The sequence below is a fragment of the Acanthaster planci genome, linkage group LG02, assembly GCF_054643075.1.
Source record: "Acanthaster planci isolate LZ-2023a linkage group LG02, COTS_SCS, whole genome shotgun sequence".
Taxonomy (NCBI): Eukaryota; Metazoa; Echinodermata; class Asteroidea; order Valvatida; family Acanthasteridae; genus Acanthaster; species Acanthaster planci.
Window position 1 is genome coordinate 7,717,570 of NC_141778.1, and position 27,277 is coordinate 7,744,846.

Sequence of the window (27,277 nt, forward strand, 5' to 3'; positions counted from 1 at the left end):
TGTACGTCACAGATCTGTAGCATAATGTACCAAGTTCCATGATATCAGCTCCAGCAGGTGGGGCCTGCCTTTACCTGCTCGCAGATGACCGACGGTGTCAGCGATGCTCCCCCGCTTGACCCGGGAGATGAAGGCACCCAGCTTGCCTGCCTCCTTGACCTTGCCGCCTTTGACCTTCAGCCCCAGGATGGCACTAGAGTCCTGCGGCGTCGAGCTGTCACCCTGGCTCTTCTTCAGGATCATGTGCCCGATCAACCTGTTGTTGTCCAGGTCTGGGGTCCACGTGACTGGTTGCTGAATATTCATGAGGGAGACACAAGGCGAGGTCGGAGTGAGACTTGGAAACTGAAACTTTTGAAAAGTTTCTATGCTATTTATTTATTTATTTATGAGGGTAATGCTAATTTCAGATGAGAAAATTGAAACTCCGCAAAAGTCTCTGATTTGGTTAGAGAGTGAAAATTATAAAACACAGAAGGAAGATTGATAGCTGTCAAGGTCATTTTGAAAGAAACCTTCCAAATCTTTCAAAATCCACCAGTGGTAAAGAATCAGTCAACAGCAAAAGCAAATGGGACTACTTTGTATTTTCAACTTTCGGAGGGCATCTGAGGGTCACATAAAAAAACACTAACCACACATTGCCTTCCTCAATTGTAAAAAAAATCTACCAAAATCTCTCGGTGGATTTTGAAGGATGCAGGCAAGTTTAATTGAAGGCAACTTGCAAGAACTTCAACACCGGAAAACATACCAGGGCCAACCTTCACAGAGCTGCAAACGATATTAACATCACTTGGCAGACAAGCAGAAAATGGCCGAGAACCAGTCACCGCAAATGCACATGTACCTTGCATGACATTTGGGCTGGTGACCTGTTTCTGCTAAGTGAAAGTTGAAAGTGATCGGCAAGTGTTGCATGCTTTTCACAGCTCTGTGAAAATGGCCTGTCCTGTTTCCCTCTCAAATTCACCTCAATGTTGTTACTGAAACGCTCATGCACACACAAATGAGACAAACTGAAAAAGAAGCTGGAATGTTTGTCAGGAATGGTCGATGACTTTTCCCTTTAATAGCACTTTTTTAAAATCAACTTGTATAGAATTGCAAGCCTGAGCGCAAGGGACAACGACTTGCCCAACTCTGTATGCTGTCACCACTTAAATCGCAACCTTCTTGTAATTTTGACATGACAATAAACAAGTTTTTATTTCTGGGTGGCCATAAGGCAGCACCAGCAGTCAAGCATTGAAAATGCCACAAACACAATAAAAAAATGCACACAGAATGGCAAAATATGAATTAATCACCTGCTACTCTACAAACTCCAGTATCAAAACAAATATTGACAAATATCCAAAAAAGAAAAAGAGCATTGTGTAGGCGGGGAAAAAATGGACAATGGAAGGAAGAGGGCCAAAAAAAATCAAGGTGACCACAACTACAGCAGCAGGGCAGACGCATGCATGGCAACCCTCTCCACAGCAACAACCTATCCAGCCAATGGCAACTAAGCACTGGTATCTAAGGTTTTTTAACCCAGCATGCAGTGCACTGAGGTCGGAGGTCGGTGTTTGACAGTATAACCCTCTCTACATTTCATAATAATTCGAATGTCCATGATTGATGCCACGGATATGTGTTTGATGTCTAAGCTGTCTTTAATTGTTAGAAATTATTTCATGACTCTCATTTGATCACAAAGTGATCAAATATAAGTGTCTGAGTGATGAACTAAATATTACATTCACAATTCTTACACTGAAATTTTAATATTTTCTTTTTTAAAGTTGAAATTGTGAGTGAAGCTTTTCACAATTCAAAACTGTATTTCCTTTTTTAAAGTTGAAATCATGTGTGACATTTGTCAAGCTTTCAAATTCACAATAGTATTTTTCTTTTTTTTAATGGGAAATCCTGCATGGGGTTTTTCAAATTCTTCTTCAAATTCAACTTTCAATTTCAGAATACATGTCCAATCAGCATGCAAATACCGTATGTGCACTGTGTAAACACATTCTTTCTCTGTCCCCAACACATTGGAAGCAACAAGCAAGTACATGTACCTGTACATTAAATAAACCTGAAGCAATTAACCCAGACCATCCCAAATCCCTCAAAATCCTCTAGGCGGTTTTGGAGGATTTTGGAGGATTGAGGGTGCCTGGCAAAATTGCATTGCTGATTGCAAAGGATGCACTGTCTCAAGGTTGTGGATTAGACCTTGTGTTGTTTATGTTCAACCATGCATAAATTCATGTAAAATCCTCCATTCTGCTCCGGGATACCATTCACACTGCCTCAACATAATCATAGGAATTGCCAGAGGAGTTTGAAGGATTGAAGGATTGGACACCCCTCCAAAGAACATATTCAAGAAATATTAGCTTTTGGAGGATTGAGGCTGTACCCAATTTTTTTTTCTTGGGGGCAGTTGGAGGATTTTGAAGGATTGAAGACGTATCCTCTAAAACGGGCCTAGGTAATTTTAAGCTCTCCAATTTTGCAATCAATTTAGATTGAATTTTTTTTTCTGGCATTGTTTTGTTTCTCAGTTGATGAGGTAGTTACCAACCAAAGTACAACATTAGAGTCACTTGGCTGGTTCCCACCAATTTGCTAAGCAATATGCTCAATTCTGTTAAGCAGCCCTGCCACAATCTGCCAGTGATGTGCAACTATGCACTCACCTCATTTAACACTTGATGCAGAGCAATCTTATCAGGCTGTCAGTTTGAAATTGCAAGTGCACATGAGAGGGATTTTTCTTTCAAGTGAATGGGCACTTCAAATTCCTAAAATGTTTAAGTCACCTCAGTACCACTTCATCACAAGAACCCATTTCTATTCATCCTTGTTTCAACTAGGCATTTACTGACTCATTGGTATCACTGTCATGTACCGAAGAAATTAAGTTTAATTTTAGAAAGATTATCCATGCTTCTCATTCCTATAAAAAAGTCCAAGAAAATTTAGATGTATTAATGCTGTATTTCATGTTCAGCAATTCCATCTTACAAATTTCAAGACAGACATCTAGTATCAAGAATTGTATCCAAAATGGTCAATACAGACATATTTGTCTGACCTCTATTAACTTCAAGATAAATTATGGAGGGCGCCATATTTGCATGATGAGTAATCGGTGCTTTTGAAATGAGGCACCGTTCATGAATATTTGACGAACGGCTAATCCCCATTGTTAATGGAAGACTATGGGCACACATCTGGCCTTGGTTATTTAATGGCCTGCTTGTGACAGATTTAATTGGTAAGCTGAAGCGATATTTCCTCCCCCAGTTAATTCCGACTTGGGGGGAAAAAAAAAACCTGCTTGACTTGTGCTGGCTCTTGCTTTCTTATTGACGTCACGGACAACCGTCACGCATGGCGACCCAAAACTTAACGAGTGACAGCAAGAGACTTTCATTAATGGCGTTATGGCAAGGCAGTTGAACAAGGTGTTTATGATTTTTCCCCTGGGGAAGTTTTGTGGTTTTGACTTGAACGTTGTCTGTCAAAGAGAATGGGCTAAAGGGGAGGGGGGGTGCATTGAGGGGTTCATCTCAAATTGCAGTCACAATGCCTCACTGTCTGCTTGGAAGGTTTTATGGGATACACTCACATGAGGCCATCTCCCGAGAATGGGTAAAAATACAAAGAACATGCAGGAAGACTGCATTCATTTTACTAAAAGAAGCCTCTGGTAACAATGTTAGCATTTTGTCAGCTACACTATCAGACCCAAACAGGGGCACAGCCAGTGTGCTTCCGATTTTCAACTTCCTTTTTATGCTTTTTTTGTTTTTTGGATGAGGGTCATGTCTCATCATTTGGCTACTCTCAACTGGTTACTGGATTACATGTACATTAAAGACAGAAATCTTTCTCCATATGGGTAAAAAGATGCCCAGCTCCCGTGTTCAGCTGTCACATCTATTGTGGTCCCCCTTCCTTTCTGTTTTCTCCCTAAATGTTGGATCCACCACTGTTAAGGATAATCATCAAAGGCCAGTTACTGTCTGCATCACTTACACTGTTATCAGGAGCTTCCAAAGTGTACATGTCCAGTGATCACATGCGCAGATCTATCTGCCAATTTTTATATGTGAATCTCTCTCTCTCTCTCTTTTTGGGGGCAGTGTGATAATTTTTCATACAATATTTGTCCTGGTTAAGGTAGCCACTAGTAGGATTCTCCCTCTGATACAAATCTCGGCTTATTTACAGGTATCTCAAATCCTTGAACGGTTAAGTCAGATTTTTCAGGACCTGTTTGAGTTATTTCTTGACCTGACAATTTGTGGTATGAAATAATCCAAGTGTACACAACATTGAACAAGTACAAAATTGGCTTATTTTTTTCCTTATTTTCTTAACTAGGGGCAATTCACAATACAGTGCAGTGCGCCACCAAGAAGTTGCTATGGAGATGCTATTTTTTTTAGTTCATGGTTGATGCTGCCTTGCTGTGATTTGTACTTGAGTGTATATCAACAATGAAGTTTTAGCTAGACTAGGATGTAATAAAAGGAAGTAATGATTTCACTGAAACTGCTACTCAAAATACAGTCAGGAATCTTCCCTGACAAATATTGGCTATTTTGAAAATGGAAACACATTGAAAATATTTCCAAAGAAAATAATGCAGGTTACCCAGGTGCAGCCGGCGAACAGAATCGAGGAGCATTTCCAACAATGCAATGCCAATACGGCATTTCTTTCGTTCTCTTGATGGCATACTGTACTGTGAATCGCCCGTGTTTGTCATACAGTAAATGTGATGCCTCTCATGATCAATATGTTTGATAAAGGAATGCATGCACAGAGCATTATCCAGACTGGAGAACATGAGATGGATTTTGTGATGGCCACAGGACACAACACAACACTTCCAACATTTCAAGACAATGGACCATGCCATCTTTGAGCAGTTTTCAGTGAAACCGCTATAGCATAAATGCATGCTGTAACATGTTGAAGGTCAGTAGAAACAAGAAACACAAAGCGTACGAAAGAAGGTTTGGAACAGCTGCAAGATGGCAGAACTTATTGATGAAGTGAAACACTTTAACTTTCAACAAAACTGACTTCTAACAAACTCACGACACACAAAAAAAACCAACTCTACTTCTCATAGATTTGAACCGTGTGGTGAAATTTGGGGGAAAGCTTCTTGTACCTTGTAAAATGAGTTCAACAGAAATGAAAACAAAACGATGCTCGTCAAATTTTTTCTCCAAAAATATTAGTTATTTCTCTCCTGAAATGCTTGTAGCAACACTCGTGCGTTGTGCTATGTGTGCATACAAACAGCATGCATTTTGAAACAAATGAATTCCTTTGCTGAGAATCCACACACATTATTCTTTATTGAAAACAAATTTTTTGACAGTCAAAGTGTCAATAACATTTGCTCTTTAACAAAAAAACTGCAAGCGTATTAAATTCTTTGCCCACTGACGTGTGTGGATGGAACATAAGGGCCAGCACCACGGTCCAGTGGGTCCGTTTAATTAACAGTTGGTATGAGGGTGGTCACAGGCCAGGAACCCAATTTCTACACACGGCTGAGCAGAATCCAGCTTGGTATTACGTTATGCATTTATGTACATTGTATACAAGAACACATGGCACTTTGGGTGGAAATTTTTGAGCTTAACTCATTCCTGCGCTTAACGCCTCTATGAAATTGGGAGCAACCGCTAACAATAACATTTCAGTGGTGTCATTATTTCTTTAAAAGGCCTCATTCCTGGGTTTCACTGAATATACAATTCTTAGTTTTGGCTCAGGCTGTAGAGAAATCAGCATACATGTAGTATCCAAGCATGGTGTCTTGGTACATGTAAGATTGTATTTCTTTGGTTTTCATCACATTTCTGAGCGCACTGGTATACCAGTAGAACTATTAGGATTTGTTGATTTAAAAGAAAGCACAGCTTTTCAATAGGGACCAACAAATTGTTTTGATGGGTGTATCAAAAAAAAATGTAAATGCCATTTGTGATACTTTGCTAAGGTAATCTCACTTCAGTGTTCAGTTAACTTAAATGCCAATCATTTATTACATGTACATATTTGTTCAAACTGTATGCATGAATGCTGGGCTCTTAATGTTGAAGCCTGCGATTCCAGAATATTGATGGGAAAGTCCCTCGCATAAAAGCCTTGGCAAACAAATTTTCAGGACTTGCATTATTAACAAAGCCGGCTTTCTGAGGCAAGAAATGCATGTGCTGTCAGCCCACACATTCTACCCAGACAGCATTATGGGCAAGGCCACTCCAGAGGTAACCCCCAGCAACCAAAATGGCCGAAGTCATTTTCCAAATAGAAGTGCAATGCTTCATTTGAATTTAGACGCAAATACCCAAAAAAATATTCCCCCCCCCCGATTTTGTTTACTTATAAAATGCAAATTCAGTCAGCAGGCTGAGCAAAATTGTCTTGCATTTAAATTCATCAAGTTTTTGTTGTGTTTGTTTTTATGACAACACTGCAGAAATGAAAGCCTACTCACAGAGAATCATCAAACCTGCTCTGAATGCAGTGGGATATAAAGCCCGTTCTGCATTATTCATCAACACTGTTAAAAGCCAGTTTGTGGATGTGGTGTTTGGCAAGATGATTAAAGGGGCTTGTTCTACAGGCAGCCATTGGGTGTCAGTCACCACAATGACAGCTGCAACATTTGAGACTTACAGCTACATGTACATGTAGCTAGCTTGAGGTCTCCTTTAAAGAAAGATTTTTCTTCATTGTTTGGATTTGTGGCTTCAATAATTTCCTAACTATTCTTTGCAGTTCTCAGCCCTGTGATGACAAAAGAGAAAAAGCTCATCACTGAAAGGTTACAAATTTTAGCCTTGATTAAATGATCAATTTTTGCATTTGGCTTATAAGGCCTTTGGCATCATCTAAAACATTTTATCTCTGCATGGATTTTTGCCCTAGTTCTATCAAGAAAACTGTTTAATCTTGGAACCCCAACTAAACCAATAGGCATGATCTATCATGTATATATATACATGTATATATATTCTTATACTCAGAAAATCTGCATGTGATATTGTGTGCAAAAATCTTTTTCATATTATGAACTGGTGTGCAAAATGGAAAAGTGGAAAAGAAAAAATGGGAGAACACTGAACACAGGTAGGGAAGAAAAGGATAAACTGCATTGTTGAGCATGATTTGTTGAGACAGCTGCAATTACATGTAGGCAAGTGAATGCATCAATCAAATTCTCCCATTGTAATGGTGCATCAGCACAGCCCCTTTTTCATCATGTGGTCTGCGTGTATTCACAAGGTTTGTGTATTGAAGAGGTTGGGAGAATTCGGGGATGACGGGTTTTGTTCCAGACAGTCATTCACTACAGCAACCCAAATTCAATTTGAAAATTCAACTTGACTCCCCCAATTTCTTTCAATGAATAATGTCTCTGAATGCAACCATTTGCAAGACATTCTTAGCTAATGGGAAAAATTATCATTTGCCAAGGAAAAGGTACTGTACTCATCGACCAGTCCAACTGTACACATAATACATGTACGATGTCCTTATTACATGTACATGTTGTCAATATCTTGTGTACTGTCATCCTCTACATTTCAGAGAGTGATTAAGCATATATGTATGCATATCAATTAAAGATCTCTTGTTAAATTGTGTAAAAATATTTTGAAACACGATTTTGCAGATTCTAGGCATGCAATTTCTGTTGAATCTCTACATGTACATTTCTGCTTGGGTTTACAATAACTTTGATATCATGCCACAAGCACGTATTCCAAAATGCAAAAGGAAATTTATGGGAAATGATATCAACCCATGCAAATGTAATGAAAAGTGAAAGATGGGGATGAGGGCAAAGCAAAGTGGGGATAATGCAAAATTGAAATGTGCCATTTTCAAATGAGACATCATACACAATTGGCAATTAAAGCCCCTTAGTGATCTGCCACTGATCAACACCTCATGACCGTACCTCATGCAGTGATTTCCAATATTCAATGTGCGAGGTTCACATGTACATCCCAAAGATAAGGATAAGGTTTTCGCTTCAAATCACACTTCCTCTTGGACATAATGGGCGAGGAACACTAACGCAGCATTTTCCTCCAATGTAGTCAATGAGGCGCCAGTAGATAAACGTACATATGTATAGCATTGAACAGTGTCTCAAGGTTGAAAGATAAGTACTTCGTACAGCAAACCTCACACACCCTCAGCATTTATCTTGTAAGGCACTGAACTTCACTGCTGTTGCATGACTGATTTGAGGTTATCAGAGGGGAGGTTTTGAAGAAAGGTGTGACCACTAATTCAGTGATTTTGACGAGTGCCAAAAGAAGTAAACTAAAGGGAATTTAGCTGAGGTTTTTTATTTTATTTTTTCATTAATGATGTCTCTGGCACACACACAAGTGGAGAAATAGAAATAAGAACACAGTAAATGAAAATGTGCAAGTATGACTTTTTCTGCGCTACAAATTGCTCAAAACGCAACAGCAAACTCATTTTCACTAACCAAGCAGCAAGCTATACAATATAAAAAAATCACTAAAACTCAGATTTTTCAGACCCTGACAAATCCATTCAAAAGTGATTGGATCTGTAGAGTCATCAATCACATGAAGATTGCAAATCTCCAACAGGTGCCCTGACAAACATCATTTTTTAAGCTTGCTGGGTGAATTAATGAAAATGGATTCATCAAAGTGCCTGAAGAACTACGTGTATTGGCAGAGTGTGTTCAGCTATACAGTCAAGAATGTGTGAATCTTTTTTTACATGTATTTTGAATACAACTACATGTACATTTATAAGACACACAAATTTAATATGTACACGTATTTAAGTTTACTTCAAAAGGACGAAAAAATAGAGAGGCCAGTTCCTAGGGGCTAACCTTGGAAGCCAGACTATGCTCCTCATTTAAGGTTGTACTGCTACCGGTATCCACCCCCGAGTCTTTAATTTGCGGCTCGGACCACTCGGGGTCTTCCTCCATGGACCGGCCTTCCCCCTGGCCGAACCGGACAATTTTCTTTTTGGCGGCCGAGAGGGCCAGCTCTGATTCCGAATGGTGGTGGTCGTCGGCAGCGACTGGTTCCCCGCGCCCGCCATGCATGCCCTTATCCTTGCTGCTGCTGTTGTTGTTACCCCCACCGGTCCCAATCTCAAGTTCACCCGAACCTGAGCGGGCGGTCAAGGGGGGGTTGATGGCAATGATTAGAAGAGCGGAGGGAAATGAACAAAAACCAAAAAATAAAATAAAATAAAAATAACTAAACACAGTGTACAGAGAATTGCAACCACAGCAAGAACACACCAAGTGAAAGTCTTTGGGTAGCCACTGCAAGAAAATGAAGATTTTTCTCTTCCCAAGAACAATTTTGTGAATTGTAAACATTCTGTTTTTTCTTGTAATTACCCAATAGGTAACTACTCTCACGAAAGTGTTTCCATTTAAGTTACATATCCTGCAAAATGACTGACTTTGTGTCTTTGACCTAGACACAAATACCCATCACGGTCATATTGCCTTTATTTCACATGTACGGTCCATGTAGTAAACAGAGTGGTTAGGCTCTCAAGTTGGATCCTCCTTTTAACGCCCCACCCTGGAAATCTTTATCTTTGCAACAACTTCTGCTTCCCAAAGAACTTTCACATCAGCGGTTATAACAAATTGACACAGTGTGCCGATGATTGCTTATGACATCATCACGACATCACCCTCATCGTCACATGACCTCACCAGCATCAGTGACGGTCCATCTTGGTCATGTGACCATCGATCTTCCCAGGCTTCCGGTTCTCCTGCATGTGATAAATCTGTGGTGAATCTGAACTACATGTACATGAACATGATTGTACGACAACATCTGGTGTTTCAAAATCTTGCCTCAGTAAATTTAACCAAAAGTCTAGTTCTGACACTCCTTAGGTACAGGGTACCGGTACATATAGGGAGAATAAAAGGCGATTAGGTGGAGAGGACTTGACAATCAACCTTTGTACTTTGTAGCTGAAAATTCACAAATTTATTTATATGGGCCCATTTACATTGGCTAATTAAATTGAGAAACACTGCTTGGCTAACCGACGTACTAAAAGGGAAATCTCAGTTGGAAACCAGTTTTAGTGCAATGCAAATGGCATGACAACTTGGCTTAGCAAAGTTCATCACTTTGTGGGTACATCAAAATGAGACATGTAAGCAAGGCAGATACATTTAGTAAAAAAAGAAAAATAGAATGTTGTCAAGACAAGTCCTGCCTTAAAACTTTCACAGCAGCAATTTTTAGCTTGGATGAAGGGCATCAAAGATGTCAATTGTAAATCTACATCTATGTGTAACTTTAAGATTATTGTTTTGCAATAATCTAACTATATTAGGTGTTTGTCTGCAATCACACCAGAATAACGGAACAAGAAAAATTCTCTGCACCTGCTATACGGGACAGCAAAAAAACAAGCTGGGCCAAAAATAACCTGCCAAATAAAAATATACATGTAATCAGACTCACTGACCAGCAAATTTGTTTAATCCATCATACATGTACATGTATGATAGATTAGTGGCTGATTCTTGGAGGGGCTCAGAGGATCTCTTAGTCTTTTAAAAGAAATTGGACGTTTTAGAAGGTGCAATTTATACCGGTACACGTAAGAATCTTCTTTTAGCTGAAGTCTCCTACGTAAATGCTTGTGGGATAATCAATTTCATACAGAATATTAGACCATTTTTTTTCTTCAAATCATGATAGATCAATGACAGTTTCCAATAAGTTCTCATAACACGGGAAAGGCATTTTTCTGTTACAAGTTACAACTCATCTGAGGTACACTAGTGGATGATACAAATAAACTTTTGGGGGAAATTCTTTCAGCGATCATTACTGGATGGAGATTTCGTATCCTTTACAGGTACGTGTTGGCACTCGTCATTACCAGCACCTGTGGCAGGAATTGCGAGCTGGCACAGAATTAAGCGACAACACGTGGGCCGTGCAAATCCTTCATAGGAGGGGGTCCCACAACGGGACAATCCGTGGGTGGCTTTAAGAGCAAGGGTCGGGGGATGGCTAGAAGAAGGCCTGATTTGAAAGCTTGTACTTGGCAGAATGACACCCATTTCAATTCTGGAGGGAGGGAAGGAGGTAAGGCTTTAGATGGGACATCGGGAGAATGGATGGGGGTGGATCTAGGGCAGTAGATAATGGGAAGGTGGAGATGCTTGGGAACTTTGAAAAGGACACCCATTTCATGATGCTTAGTGATTGCGTTATGAAACGATCGGGCAGGTGACCTGTTTTTTGGAATGCGAGATTTTTCTCCCTAGCAGTCTAGGTACCGGTAATTTGGTACTTGAATCTATTTTGTAAAAAACAAACTGCTCACTGTGTGAAGCGCTCATTAGAGGGACAGAGGGTTTTGGTGAAATTGTTTCCACATTCAAGGGAAGCACTCAATTCAAGGGGAAATACTGCCCCTAAATTCTGGTTTGTGACTACTGGAAGCACTGCAAAACTGCAGTGTTAAACTGTTTGGTTAAATTAATGCACTCCATATGACGAATATTGAAGATGCTAAATTTCCACAAGCAGTTTTTCAGAGAAATCTTCTAAGCCTGATCGCACTATCATCAAAAACATGTGTTCTTAACAAGTGAATAATTGAAGAGAAGGCCACTAACCTCGCTCACTGACACTTTCACTTTCAATCTCTCCTTCCTCACAGCTAGTGTACTCTGGTGTTGACCGGATTTCCTCCTCGGAGCTACTTAACGAGAACTGTCTTCTCTTACGAGACCCCTTGGTCTTGTGTGGCTTCGGGGGAGGCGGCCGGACACACTCACTTTGGTCTGAGCTGAGCGAGTCAGCCCTGATCATGGAGTCAGCAGCTTTACTGTTCCTGGACAGGGACTCCTGTTTGCTTGTCTTGGTCGCAGCCGAGCTGGGGTCCAGGTGCTGCTTGGGGCCCAGCTCAGGGGCGCGGCCGGGAGCACCATAGGATTCGGCCAGAAGGAGCCGCTCCCGCTGGGCGTCAACATCTTCCACGGTGATGCTGTGACGGGGCGAGCTGTTGGGCCGCTTCTGTGACACACCTTCCTGTGGGTATGGTGGCCCTGCCCCCCTGCGGTACTCCTCGCCGAAGCGTTCCTCGTCCTTCCGGGGTGAGCTCCGCTTGGACTCCCCAGGGCTGCGGTCCCGCTCACGTCGGGCACGGGTCCGGCGCTCACTAGGGTGACGCTCAAACTCCCTCATGTCCATTTGAGCACCAACGCCTTCCCGGCGTTCAGGCATGTCCCGGCGGTCCATCTCACGCCGGTCTGACAATTCCCTGTGCTCTGTTTCCCTACGATCTATTTCCCTTTGATCCATGTCTCTTCGTTCACGATCTGAACTGGTGTGCTCTGGGTAACGATCGTGTGGGTAATGCGGCGAGGGTGGGTCATCTGCATACATCCTGCGCTGACGATCCAAAGTTCTGCCACTCACCTGACGCACCAAGGGCTCCTTGGTGTAATGGCGCCCTCGGTCATGATCCCCTGCGTAATACCTCTCCTCAGGATAACCATGTCGGTCAGGACTCTCATAGCCATGATTGAACCTCTCTCGATCTCTTTCTCGTTCATGATCTGGGTACCGCCCATGATCCCGTATGTGGTCCTGGTTTTTAAATCGCCGTGGATCCTGCTCCATGAAATGCTCACGCTCACGCCCAGAGTATTTGGCTGGGTCCCGTCCATGACGCTCTGTCATGGTGGTGCGCTCACTACTCGTGGAACGGTCCCGGTCTGGTGTCCTGTCCCGCATGGAGTACCGCGACTCCCGCCGGCGGTCCTGGTAATGCACATCGCTGGATGGATCATAGCTGGGATCGGCCCGCGCATTGTGCGTCCGCTCGTCATGGGCACCCGGCCGTTTCCCAGCCAACTCCCGGCTGTGAGTTCGGTGCACGGGCTTGGAGTTGGTTTGGGGAAGAGGCGACGACGTCTCGTCCTCGTTCTTGGACAGCTGGCGGGTGAGTTGACTGTGTGGTGTAGTGGAACGCGGCCGTGAGGGCGGCTGGCCAGCCCCCAAGTTCTCCTTATTATTGTTGTTGCTGGGCTTCGCGCTGTGGAGTATTTGTTCCATTTGAGGCTTGATGATTTGTTGCTGTTGTTGCTGGGGCCCATCCTTGGCAGGCTGAGGAGTTTGGGGCTTGCTGCCCCCATCGATAGCCTTAACTGCACTGAGGTCCAGGCTCTGAGGTTTACCTTGCCGACCGTGGTACCACTGTCCAGTTTTGGTCAGAAATTCCTGCTTTTTGCGACACAGTTTGCACACCCATAAAACCTGTGAACAAAATTTGACGAGAGAGAACAAGGTTATCCCACAAGATCCTTTTTGTCTTTTAAAATCACATCCAGTATCGATGAATGAGACAATAATGGTAATGCTATCACTAACTGTTTGCCGTGGCCCCCACTAATGGCAGTTACCACTGAAGTTCATGCAATTACTGTGCAGAGCCACCGTTCCATGACGGTCACTCTGTACAAAAACTAACACAATGCTTTCCACCATTAAAGGGACCATTGCAAATATCCAGTTAAACAATAATTGACTCCGTCTACAGTGTACATGTCACTGCTTGTTATCACACCAAGATGATAAAATGCACAACTGTTGGGGGCTAACAGTTTGACATTTAATATTTCAGTGAAGGTGGACATTAAAAGCATAAATTTTCCCAAAAATTCCTTCAAAGTTTTGATGAGTAAAATCTATTGAATTCATTTCCTCCGATGATAACCTATGGAGAAACATGTAACCTTTCAGTAAAAGAGGCACAGAGAAGTCATACCGGTACATGTACGTCCCAGACCCAATTTTCCTTGCACCAGGGAAATCAATACAAGCTACATGTATCAACATTTCACACCAGCACGGTCTCTATTTTCATCAGCATTGCAACCGGGAGACTCATCAGACCAAAGAGCTCAAATTAATCATTCCATAGATGGAAAATTTTAAACAGGCCTCAAAACTCATTTTGCAGGATTGGGTAACATTTTGATTTCATGCATTTGAAACAAACACACAGAGTGCTGTGTATAAATACCGGTACCACAGAAACTGGAAGTTCGTATCAATTACTTCACTGCAGACCCAATTTCTCTGTTCAGTGTCCCTCTCCTAAGCTCATAACCTTCCCCTACCTTATGATGAAGAAGCACAACTCAAATACATGTATTGAATAATCTGTGTACCACACCCAACAAGCACGGGAGAGTGAACTTAAAACTGTGGCTTTTTTTTTTTTTAACGTTTCCAATGTGTTGTGTGTACACACCCCACCATGTCAACAAAACTCAACCTGTAATTGGTGCACACAATTTATATTCAAAGCTAACACTGCAGAGAAAAAAAAAAACGACCGGAAAAGACATGGAAAAAGGCTTGTCACTTGGCAATGCGTGGGATGGGTAATTCCCCCGGAACTGATTTCTCTTAGGATGACACAGTTCCCTGACAGGAGAGGAGAGATGGAGGCAAGGGCCTGTGAAAGAAGTGAAGGGGGGGGAGGGAGATAACAAAGTGCCGCTGAGTGATATACCTGAAACTAAATGTATGGATCATATGATATCACTGACAGCAATGGTGGAACCACTTCAACTGTAAGTGCCCAATTGGCAAAAATCAAGTAACCTAAAGTGTATGTATTTAATAACCCCATGTACATATAACTGTTTTCAATCCTCCAAAATCCTCTGGGAGATTTTTAAAGTAGAACCATCTAAGGTCACAACTATGTTCATGTACATGTTCACGTGCATAAATGACATGCTATACATAATCCCTGTGGCAGCACAATGAGCAACAAACATGTACACATTTCATTCATTCATAAATGTGATTCAAAGTCGATGCCACAGAATATGGAGACCCATTATATACTTTTATATATGTACATGTGTACATGTACCGGTACATTTACATGTACATGTATCTCACTACTTCAATCCCCCACAACCCTCCCTTTTCATTTTGAATAATTCTGCTCAAGATGATGGACATTTGAGAGAACCTGACAAGGGGAGGGATGATTTTATCACAAGGAACATTTTAAATGTAAGAACAAATTAGTGGTGTGCCATTTGTATATATATTGACAGACCCTATCGATTTCAACCTGACAACATTGCCCAGCCCTTGACAGAGTATAAAGAACAGGTCAGCATCTTAAGACCTTCATGGGCATCACGACGCAAGGTGCAACGAGTGACAAGCCACCACAGTGGGAGCACAGCACCAAACCGCGCATCAATCAACCCAGGAGTTAATTAAGGAAACTGACAGTAAAGACAATACTGCTAATTAGAAATAGTTCTCACCGACTGGTTGGAATGCAACAGCACGACAGGGGTTAGTCATGTTGGCCAACCGGAAACACAGACTTGTAAGCATTAGAGTATCAGTGCTATAGGTACACAAAGTAGAAACAAGTAAACACCCCAGAATGCATTTTAAACATGTAGGTGTCAAACTGGTAACGTGCTTGAATGTAAATCTTCAGGATTAAAGATTTTTCTGTTTAATACAATCGTTTCCACTCTAATTGTTAATTCAGGATTCTGTTGCAATCCTGAGGTGAAATGCATGCCGGTACATGTAAAGTGTGCATGACAAGGGGTTCTGTGTAACCTGACAACTGTAATTACAGCCCCCCAAATATTTTGGCAATTTGCGTCTCACTTACTCTGAATTTAAAGACACTTTTAATGGTAAGTTTTATTCCTGTACATATATACACGCGGGAAATTTGGTTACCATACCAGCCCCCCTTTTTAAAACTCAAGTATTTAAATATTTCTGCCTGCTGTAACGCTTTAAAATAAGGGAATTGCAGAGAACTGATCCATTAAGTGTTGTTATTAATTCTGACACTTGATTCATTCTACATGCGTTTTTCATCCTACTGGTACATGTGTCATATGCTACAGCTCTGAAAGCATGCGACCCAGGGTACCATACACTCACATGTGACACAGTATCTGCTGAAATTTTTCTTGCTTCTTCTAAGAGGCAGTTGTATAACTACATGAGGCTCATGTGCTCCCCACCCACACTCCCGATCTTGAAATGTGGAAATGCCCTCCCCCTCCCCAGCAATTTTTTTTTTCCATCATAGGCAGTGATGTAGTCGAGACCTGAAAGCTGGAGACCGAGACCTGAGGACCGAGACCAACTCAGTGTAGACCACAGGGTCCAAAGTAGCGACTGAGACTGAGATCTTATCTAGACAAAGAAACATACGTGTAAATAATAATGAGAAATATACATTTCTAGCCACCAAAACATGGTTTTTCTAAATGCTGAATAGATTCAAATGCTGTCACTGTGTTACATGTACCCACTTTGAAATTTCAAGAATTTGTCAGATTGTTTGAAAAGAAAAAACTAGAAGACACACAACTAGTTTTCTTAACATCTCAGTTTTTATTCTATTTGCTAAGTAAAATGCATTGTACCCAGAAAGAAGTTCCTGTTAATAGAAATGCAGCAACATGTGGGTACCAGACTATTTGATTTCGTTCCTCAGAATCGATAACATTGTCTATTGAGACTTTCAAAAGCAAGTTAGGCCATATATATTCATTTGTTTTTTGGGGATTTTTCCCCCAAAGGAATAATAAGGTCATGTATGCTTGAGACTCTAAAAGATCTTGAAACTTTTGCTCCAAGATCAAGTTCTTTGAGTCAAGTCCTTGAAATTGTTGAGACCATCAAAAATTGGTCTCAAGACTGGTCTCGATACATCAATACATGTCATGTACATCACAGTGTTCATAAGTAATTGTTTAAGAATTGTTCACTTTCCTTCTTTCCACATGTGTACAAAAGCCCCAAAATCTGGCCAAACTACTCAGAATAGCCATAAAAACTGCACTTTGAAATTTCCAAATGTTTGCCCCCCCCCCAAATATGGTTCTGAATCCATCCTTGCAGTTGATTTGCTTCCAATGACCCCTTGTATCCACCCTATGGGTACCCCTCACTGCCAGGAGGACATGTACATGTACTGTACAGGTGAGCATTTGTGCAGTACACATGCAAAATGCATGGCAGGATAGAGAAACAATGCCCTCATGAATTAGTTAAGAAGGTCTAATTAGTAAGATGCCGTCTTTACTGAAGGTGACCTCTTGGTTTTAAGCACCATAAGGGGCTCATGAATGATTGAATCTCTCTTCCTCTTGCAGTGGTACGTGGATCTTGTGATCTTAGGCAAGACAATTGCCTATCTGTGTGGGTCTTGAACTGCTGTGCATAAAAACCAATGGAAGTGTTTGCATCCTTTTTTATTTCAATGTTATAATATCTGATGGTGTTCATGTATGTCACTCCCACATACATGTACAATGGTACACTAAAAAAGATTTATGGTGCTATAAGTGATTTGCTCTCCAAGACTTGAGATGGCAACTTCCAGCTTACATGTACATGTACGAGTACATGTACATGTACCTTTGACTATATGCAACTACAATTCAATTGGAAAAAAAAACCTTCAAAAAGCCTAATAAACTTTTAAATCCATAATCAAATAAATGTGCACTTGAAACAGCACCAAAGGTTATAGGTCTTTACATAGCAAACCATGTATTTTCATATGATGGCCCAGTCATATAACACTACCCAGTACGAGCAGTATGTACAACTGGTATACATGTACATCACTACTGTAGCTTAAATTAAAAATTACAACCAAATCAATACGCCGGGCAAAAAAAAGTGTCTGCAGTTCATGTTGTGGTTACCAGAGTCAAAACAAAGTTTAAAGCATATTTTTCTGTGAATCCTGGCATAAATTAGAAAAAAAAATCAATTTTTTTTTGTTTAACTGCTTGCACAACAGAAATAGCTTGGTTGCCAGCTGTCAAAGTCTATGGCAGTTCGACAATGATTGTAAAGAAGCACATGTGTGTTGTGCACAATGCATTGTCACCTGGCAAGAGTTATTTTCCAAATTATGGAGAAATTCTGCTCAGCAAAAAAGTGTGGTAAGGAAGAAACAGGTTGTCTGCCGAAGAGGCATGCAATGTATAATTGTAGCTTGGTGACTGGTTCAGAGCTGAGAGAGCTGGTAAGCAGGGAAATCCTCTAACAACAGAAAAATTCTGCTTAGCAAAATACAGGTCAGGTTGCCAACCAAAATTGTATGCATACTCCATGTCTTTTGACTGGCTCACAGCCCATTTTGGATTGACGCATAACTTTGCTAAGCAACATTTTCAAAAGCTCTGTGTGATTTGCACAGTACACAGCTAAGCCAAAACTTCAATCAGTCAAACAGTCACTCTTTGTGATGAACATTATTATACTCTCTGGTCCGAGCTAAATTCAGCCCATAAACCATGTTAAGCAGCAATACTAAAGTTTCTGCTTAGCATGAAATTTGGGCTGCAATGGGCACAATGTCATGGCACTGTCTTGCAGCCAATATTGCTTGCCAACTATTTATTGAAAATATCCAGCTTGAAGTTGTAATCTAAGCAGAAATATTCCAATATCCCCTTGATGACCCAGCACAGTAGTGTACATGTTCACCTACACTGTGAAAATGTATCGAAAGATGATTTCTATTCACAGCAAATATATTATGCCTAGACCATGAACTCTAGTGTAAATTACAAAAACATTAACTAGTTACAGTATTTTGCTCTACTTAATTTGTAACAAATCATTAATACTTTGTTTTTGTTTGGTTTTGTTTGCTGAAGCCCTCTGACAAACGGCGTTTAATATTCATGTGTCCTTCCCCTGTTGGCAAGGACTCATTATCAATGCAGAGGCAATGAGGGAGGCTGGGAGATACGTCATTTTCTTTCCCTGTGGCCTCCCTCCTCCATCGCCTTCATGTGGGCCCGAGCTGCAAAAAATCCATAGTAATGCCCTTGTGATACAGTGACGTCAGAGTCTGCAGCCGAGCACTGTGTACATGTATGTACAGTACACTCTACCAGGCGATATCTCTCCCGGAGCCAGACTTACTCTTTTTTTTTCCTAGCAAGGATAATTTTCGGCTGGGACCAGCAAGGCTTGACGTCAATGTATCTCGGGGAACGTGGCCAGGTCCGTCAAATCAGGACGCGGCCCATTGTTCGGTGACAGCAGATATGATACATGTCTTGTAGTGCAAGTTCTGATGCGAGGACACGTACATGCACTGTACATGTACATGCACAACTTGACATGTACATGTACTAGTACATGTACATGCGTACAGGCATGTCACACATGGTGTGGACCTCTGCAAAAAAAGTCCACATAAGGCATTTTGGGTCAAGGTTAACTATGGCAAAATGACGAGGAACAGTCCAGGAAATCATCATCAAAAATCCAGCTCGAAGGAGTTATCCTAGTGGGAGAAAAAAGAACATTTACCTTAACCTTTGTTTTCCTGTATGTTAAACAAGTGTGGTTGTGTGAGTGTGTGTTTACATACATGTATGCTGGAGCGTAACACATGAATCTCTGAAGAGTAGGGTTTAACTCTATCTTTGATGCCAATCTCTCTGTTGAGTTTCTACAAATTTTCGATACACTCTGTACTGTACATGTACAAATTGAAAGACACTGGGCCTAGTTTCACACAGATCTGGATCTCAATCAGTGATCCTAACGCTGGTTTGCACCATCCATTAGGTGAATTTTGGTGTCCGTAAACCAACGATGGATCCCTGATCCTAATCCAGATCCATGTGATCTCGATCAGTGATCCTAACACTGGTTTGCCCCATCCATTAGGTGAGTTTTGGTGTCCGTAAACCAACGATGGATCCCTAATCCTGATCCAGATCCATGTGATCTCGATCAATGATCTTAACGCTGGTTTGCACCATCCATTAGGTGACTTTTGGTGTCTGTAAACCGACAACGGATCACTGATCCTGATCCATGCAGATCCATGTGATCTCGATCAGTGATCCTAACGCTGGTTTGCACCATCCATTAGGTGAGTTTTGGTGTCCATAAACCAATGATATATCCCCGATCCTGATCCAGACCCACATGATCTGGATCAGTGATCCTAACGCTGATTTGCACCATTCATTAGGTGAATTTTGGTGTCTGTAAACTGATGACGGATCACAGATCCTGATCCAGATCCATGTGATCTCGATCAGTGATCCTAACACTGGTTTGCAACATCCACTGGGTGAGTTTTGGTGTCCGTAAACCGACGACGGATCACAGATCCTAATCCAGATCCATGTGATCTCGATCAGTGATCCTAACGCTGGTTTGCACCATCCATTAGGTGAGTTTTGGTGTCCGTAAACCAACGATGGATCCCTGATCCTGATCCAGATCTGTGTGAAACAAACATGGCCATTTACATGTAAAACAGTGACTGTGTCTCATCTAGAACAGGACAACTCTTAGAAATACAGTACATGTGCACCCAAAATGGTTTTTTTTTTTTGCTTATTAATTGTGGGGGGGGTCGTTTCTTTTGTGTTAGCACTTTATGTTATTCAATAGTCTGACCACCCCAGTAGGTAGAGTCCTTTTCAAAGTGTTACCAGAAACCAAATGGGAATTGCTCGTTTTCATTCACTGTACAGACGCTGGGTTCACCATTATCTCACGTGTGCATGAAAAATAATAACAACAAGCACTTGTAAAGCGCCATCTATCTAGCAAACTATTCTGAGGCGCTTAGAAATGAAAATGTTTGCTCATGGCGGGTTGACAAAATGCAACTCAGCTCAAACAAAATAGGAAATGAACTTTATTCCTTGCATTCTGGGATGTTCTAAACAAGATATAATTTCTCAGTTGACTGATGATGACATCACCTGTAAGGAATATGGGAAACACATTGGTTGGTTCAATAGCTGGTTCTGGCTGGCATTTTGAAAGCAATTGCTATCAGCACTCATACATGTATATAATTATTTATTACCGGCTGTCATTATTAATCTGAAAAATGTAAAAAGGGGCACTCGCAAATGGCGACATCACCTTTCTCAGGTGCACCTGAACCCAACCCCCACGGCAATGTGCCATACAACACGGTACATATACATGTCCCCTTGGGGTCAAGTGAGCATTCCATGGAAAAGATTACTCACAGATTTTCTGAGGTGGCTTAATCATCACGAAAGAACAACTTTTTAATTACAAATCAACCGTCCATGAAATTCAACATTAACCCATTCCCAAACCAACATCATCCTTAACAAACAGATGATACTTTGATTTTCTATGAATTTTCCCTATCGGGGCACTTATCACCACATGAGATCTACTGAGGATACACACAGGTGTAAAGGATTTGTACAACTGTGCGGTTACCTCTGCTAAAAGATGTGGTTTGGGCAAAATTACGTGTGTGTGATACATGCTACATGTACATCCCCAGTATGTGCCAGCACAAGTTAAGTTTATACATGTATCAAGTCATCTCACTGCGTTATAAATTTAAGCTCACTTGAAAGCCGTGAGTGGGTACATGACGAGTGTACAGTACATGTACCGGTACATGTACATGTACTGTACATGTATGGGTGTGCATGTACATGTACGTGTACACATGTATGGTATGTCTAAGGCTACTGGGTGTGTCCACTTGTACATGTACATGGTTCAGCCCCCTGACTCTTGTGTCACCCAAGTTTGAATACGAGCCTTGCCTATCATAATGACGCCGCAAGACCGTCTTTCTGTTCAACTCTGGATTCGACTACGACACTCAGTTTATGACTTCAGCTTTTCCCTCTTAGAAGGGCTGCACACTCCGAAAGCATTCATTTTCACAACTTAGTCTTAATTATTAATCAAACTGCAAATGTAACTTAATAACCAAAACAATGACTATTATTTGAACTGAAAATTGGTGTGACCCTACTAAGTGTAAGCTTTAACAATGTCTCTTTATGTACAGAGCCTCTGTGCAAGTATTGCGCATATTTCTCTTCACTGCAAATACCAACAACCCCCCTCCCATCTGACAAATAGTCCACCAGATACAAACCACGGTGTCCCTGCGCTAATGTGTTGACAACGGATATGAAATTAGCATGTCTTCTTTTATGTCAACATGCATTAAGGTTATCGCCGGGAACCTCCGGTGCCGTAAGTGAGAGACCATTATAGCTAATTAGCATCCACTGCTGAGGTGGAGAGTGAGACTGCAGAGAAAGGCGGATTGTTGGTCTACATTTCAAACAGCTTATGACGCATACTGATGTAACCAGCGCGTCTGGTCCACAACTTATCCTTAGTTGGAATTAAAGGGCCGACAAGATGGGTTTTACTGGGGAGCATATCTTGTGCAACTTTCAGCTATTAATTATGCGAAAATCTCTTTCTAGTCATCCATATTAAAAAGTGCACTTTCTTAACATTCAAAATTTTCAAAGCTTTTTCTGACAAATGAAAACACTGCTGCTACCGTGCATGTCATTTCTACAAGATACCCTACATTATGGGTTTTTGTTCAAAGAGTGAATCAAAAAGTGGCTTTGCAAAAACATATTTGAAAAAACTGGGCTTGCTTGCCTGTAATATTAACTGGAACAGTGGATCATCAAGGAAAAAAGAACTTACAAGACAGTACGTTCTGGAAAGTGTTGGAGTAAAAAACTGCACATTTATAACATTTGCTTATGAATAATGCACATCCACGCTAGCATAAAAAACAGATGCCACGGAACTGCCCTTAAAAAAGGCAATATGAAAATTAAAAATGGGATTAAATGGACCCAAAAGGTTCATTTACAAGGTCTGAATTTTTTTTTACACATGTTATTGCTTGAGACTTTTAAAGTCAAACTATGCCACAGTCATGTACAAAGGGGAGAGACCTGGAAGTAAGATATTACAGTGCCGTCCTGGTGTGGAATTAGCGTTCACACCAAATGAAAACAATTCGCAGAGTTTAGGGAGCTGTCTCAGACAACAGTTGCTGGGATTTTCGTCGGGGAGGGATCTCATTTGAGGAAATGAGACGTGAGGAATATGACTATTACGGGCTCAGATGAAATTTGGGGAGAAGATGATGCAGCTAAGCATGTACATGTAGGGATTTATGGTGGCAAGGATAATTAGGATGGCCGAGGCTAGGAATGGCGGGACCGGTAGTTTTCGGAGATGAGGGGCGATGCTGGCGGGGTGAAGATGGTCATCATTGAAGGTGATGATGGCAGTTCTGGAGATGGCGCGTGGTGATATGGATGAGGATGGTGATGGCTGGCAATGAATGAGGGTTGTGGGTGAAACAGTGATGCTGGTGGTGAACTACATGTAGGTACATGCAATGATGAAAGTGATCATGAGGAAGATGAGGAAGGCACAGCTGAGGCAAGTAAAAGTGACAAATATGTACAAGTACAGAACAGTGAATGATAAAAACGACATGTGTATTTTATGCACGAGTAGATGGGCCAGGAAAAATTAAGCTGGGACAATCATTCCACTCGGCATTTCTCATTATGAATTGGATTCGCTTTGTCTGACTACCAACTGAGACTATGATAACATGATCACACCCATAGAAATGGAGCTACGACTCCAATATGTTTGAACAGATAATCAGCCCCTTTTGAAGACCTCTGTCCGCTACGAGCGGAACAAAAGAGGGCATGTTTTTGGTACTCACCGCATAGGCGCACCATGCCTAAGGCGCACAAGTATATGCGCGTTTGACGCGGAGCACGCTGAATACACGTAAGTGACTTACATGTACTCCGGCATGTATGGTCTTTGTGTACACGCAGAACACATGCAAGAACCCGCTTGTAACCACCTGTCTTTCTTTTTGCCGATTGGGGTTGCACTTCACCTCGGGGCGGATAGTTAAGTAAAGCAAGTGCCATGACCCACATGTACATGTACTCTGTACACAACATATACATGTTACACCAAACTTCACACTGTCATGATCTACACGTGCTGAAAGACTGTCATGAAACAAACAAGAACCCAATTTGTCTCGGAGCAATCCACCCATCAGAGGTTTGTCAGAGCTATGTGAGGCACAAAGCCTGTCAAAATCTCAACGCCATTGAGCACCCTGATGAAGTCCCACACAGCCCCAGCAAACCACCTACCCTGAAACCATCATTCTTCCTCAATGAGCCTACACCGCCATGGCACACGGGGGCAATCATGACGTCAAAATCACGCCTCTGTTTGGGGACCCTGGCCCACGTTCACGATTCGGACCAACCTTGATCATCTCTCCCCCCCTTCCCCCTTTCGTTATCAGCAATACAACCAGAAACAAGACACCCCGGTCACAACTACTTGAGTTGTCCTCCGTCCGTCTGCGATGGCCCTACTGCCTAAATGTCACAGGGTCATGACATTTTAATCTACGTGTACCTTGGGATACCGCCATGTGACTTTTTTTGTTGAGGCTCTCACATTCTCTTTTACACATGTGTCTCAGCCCAGTTCAGGTGAAAGACCATTATTTTCATAATTTTTTCAGCACTCGTACCGACCAGAGGAAAATGTCAGCCCCCACGCAAATTGAACTTTGATTATTTAGTTTTTGGCCAAGGCTGATACCATTATTAAATTGACTCCATCTTCTAACAACTTTCACTTTTTATCTTCTCTCTCTTCTTTTTAGAAAAAAAAATCCTGATTAACAGTGAATTTCTACCTGCTTTTGTTTGACATTTAGGTCCCCCAAATACTTGGTCTCTGGTCAGACCAAAGTTCCAGAATTGATGCGGCGATGCAGGTTTATTTTGGGGGAGGGGTGGGTTGGCTTTTTTAGACTGGCAACGGACACGGAAATGAGTGGCATATTTAATCAAAGCGCAAAGGCTAGTAGTAGCACATCGCACGTCATGCCGCCATTGTTGTTGATCAGCTGGCTGCAACTTTGTAACCTACCCATGGTCTACTGTTTGTGTTCGACATCAACATTACGCAGTCGTAACGGATTATCACCGGCTACGAGCTACCCACAAATTAGTCTGGTTCCTTGAATGAACTGCCCTTCTGACTTGTGGATTTGTGGCCGGGAATCCATCTACTCGCGAACATTCAGGGGGTGGAGAAATAGAGGGTGCTGTTTTGAAAATTTTGAGAAAAAAATGGAAAACAAAAACATTGACGCGCATGTTCAAAAACGACGCGCGTGCTGATCAGAGACCAACTATTTGGTTTTTTTTTTTGGCCTTCAAAATTTTTTGCTGCGGTACTGGCCCAAATGGAAATGTCAGTGTCGCATTAGAGTGAACTTTGAGACTAAGCATAGCTTGAACAAAATTAATCATTAATTTTCCATAGGCAGGCTCACGTACACACAATTCTTCCCCAAAAGACTTTTTCTTTTATTTTTAATTTGTGTCGTGTACACACCTGTGCACAGTTACCATGTATGCATGAGCCATACCCATCTCTATGGTACATGTAATTATAATTGTTTCCCTTTAATACAATGCTGCTGGAAAAAAAGAAGTACAGCTGCTATTGGGAGGTTTCAAAACATACTGACAACAGTTTGCACTTACATATATTTCAGTGCAATGAAGCTTTCCGATTCAGACTAAATGTGGGCAACCACATTTAAGCCCACATCAATTGGATTTGTCAACAAAGATCATTCAAATCACGATGGTTTACTGTTGGTTGACTGGTTACATGAAATCGGTCAAATGACTGTCTGACTGACTGCATCATCAGCAGATCATTCGATGAAATGATTGAAGAAAGACGATTTCATAAACAGACCCATCCAACTTGCCTGTTCTTCCAAAGCGAGGAAATACATTCTAACAACTAGTACCTACATGTATCTACACAGGGTACCAGCTACGTGCAATGGCAGGATCCACACATACAATAATATCTACAACATATACAATGTACCTACCAGTCTACTGTACATGTACACAAACAGTTGCATGGGCTGGCACAGGTGGGACAAAGTGAGGCAGAAAAAAACAACGCCATTTTGTCTAAACCATTGGAATCAGTGAAACTGGTTATAAGCTAAGACAATAAGTTATGCAAACCAAAACCATCAATGTCACAGTGCATGAATAAGTGCCTGGTTGAGATGAATGTGCAATAAATGTTTCTGCACATTAACTGAAAAGGATCAAAGTCCTATATTTCCTTGGTATTTTGTATCCCCTTCAAGAATAGTGATTTCCCCTGCTGGGGTACTGTATAAAACCCCTGCAATAACAATAGACTACTTACATGTACATGTAGGTTCACATGTCTGTGAGTACAATACACTGAACATATGTGTATTTTCATCTGAATGCGCACTAAAACCACCAGCACCTTCCTGCGGTCACCATGCACTCCACAAGATCAAAATTCAACTATCATACATGTACTTGTACTGTATCTCTCTCTCTCACCAATGAGGATGTGCCCATGAAAGATTACCATGACGCCCAATTTACAATGTACATGTAAACTGGCCAGTGTCCAAGAGAGGAATCGCTGAATGACCTCATTTTCCCACTTTTTGCAATCTCACATAACAGAGATCCAGCCTGGGTTTCAATTTAGAATTGAAATGTCTACCTGCGTTGTATTATATTCCTCCCCAAAACTGCCTGTCCTCTCCAGGGAAAAGCTTTAGAAACTGACAGCCCTTGGTGCTAAGGCCCCAGTTTCCACTGTCTCCAGTATTTTGGATGGAGATGTGAAGACTTGTTCATCAGTGGTCATTCGAGATTAACGTAACAAAAAATGAGGGCTTGTACATTCTGAACAAGCCAAAAACCACATGTCTGAATGAGTTCTTGTCAGTCCTCAGGACAGGTGGATAGGTGGCGAGATGAGATACTTGTACAGCCTGATATACAATGTCGAAAGGGCAGCCAAAGTTTCACCTAAAATACACATTTTTATGGCCGCTTACATTTCTAAGGTATATGTAGTGCTCAGTATAAAGTTTTTTGCCCACTGCAGGTGCTCAGGATTTTAGCCAAAGTTTGGTGGCAATGGTGACCAGGAGTTGGAATCCTGCATTATCAAAGTAAATCCCTCCAAATTGCACTTGTCTCATTTCCAAACTTAGCTGAATACTGCTTTTCTAAACAGGACTTTAACGATAATATTCCAGTGATCTGCTGTAAGAGTTGCCAAAGGTCTATCACCTTTTTTTTTAAAGATCTTTGTGCAGGGTTAGCTAACAGGCCTTTTGTGTGGACCCGTCAACAGATGGCTCTCACATGGGCATAGGGGATACAAGTGATTAATTTCAACACAGGCATCAATCATGC

At 41.5% G+C, this 27,277-nt stretch overlaps 1 protein-coding gene across 10 annotated transcripts in view; it reads right to left on the reverse strand.

Moving 5' to 3' along the window:
- The window catches only part of LOC110979571 (regulating synaptic membrane exocytosis protein 2-like), an 86,493-nt gene that overhangs the window by 34,249 nt on the left and 24,967 nt on the right, over window positions 1-27,277 (reverse strand). For 9 of the 10 annotated variants that reach the window (XR_002598212.2, XM_087133806.1, XM_022235499.2 and 6 more), the window contains 3 exons: window positions 11,711-13,355; window positions 8,918-9,204; window positions 75-294 (listed from right to left, as the gene is read on the reverse strand). Coding sequence is in view for 9 of the 10 variants with exons in the window: in XM_087133806.1 (XP_086989932.1) it covers window positions 75-294; window positions 8,918-9,204; window positions 11,711-13,355 (2,152 nt within the window). In the remaining variant the exon portion in view is untranslated. Of the gene's footprint in view, window positions 1-74; window positions 295-8,917; window positions 9,205-9,769; window positions 9,832-11,710; window positions 13,356-27,277 lie in introns of all 10 variants that reach the window. The other variant, XM_022235501.2, reaches the window with a different exon arrangement.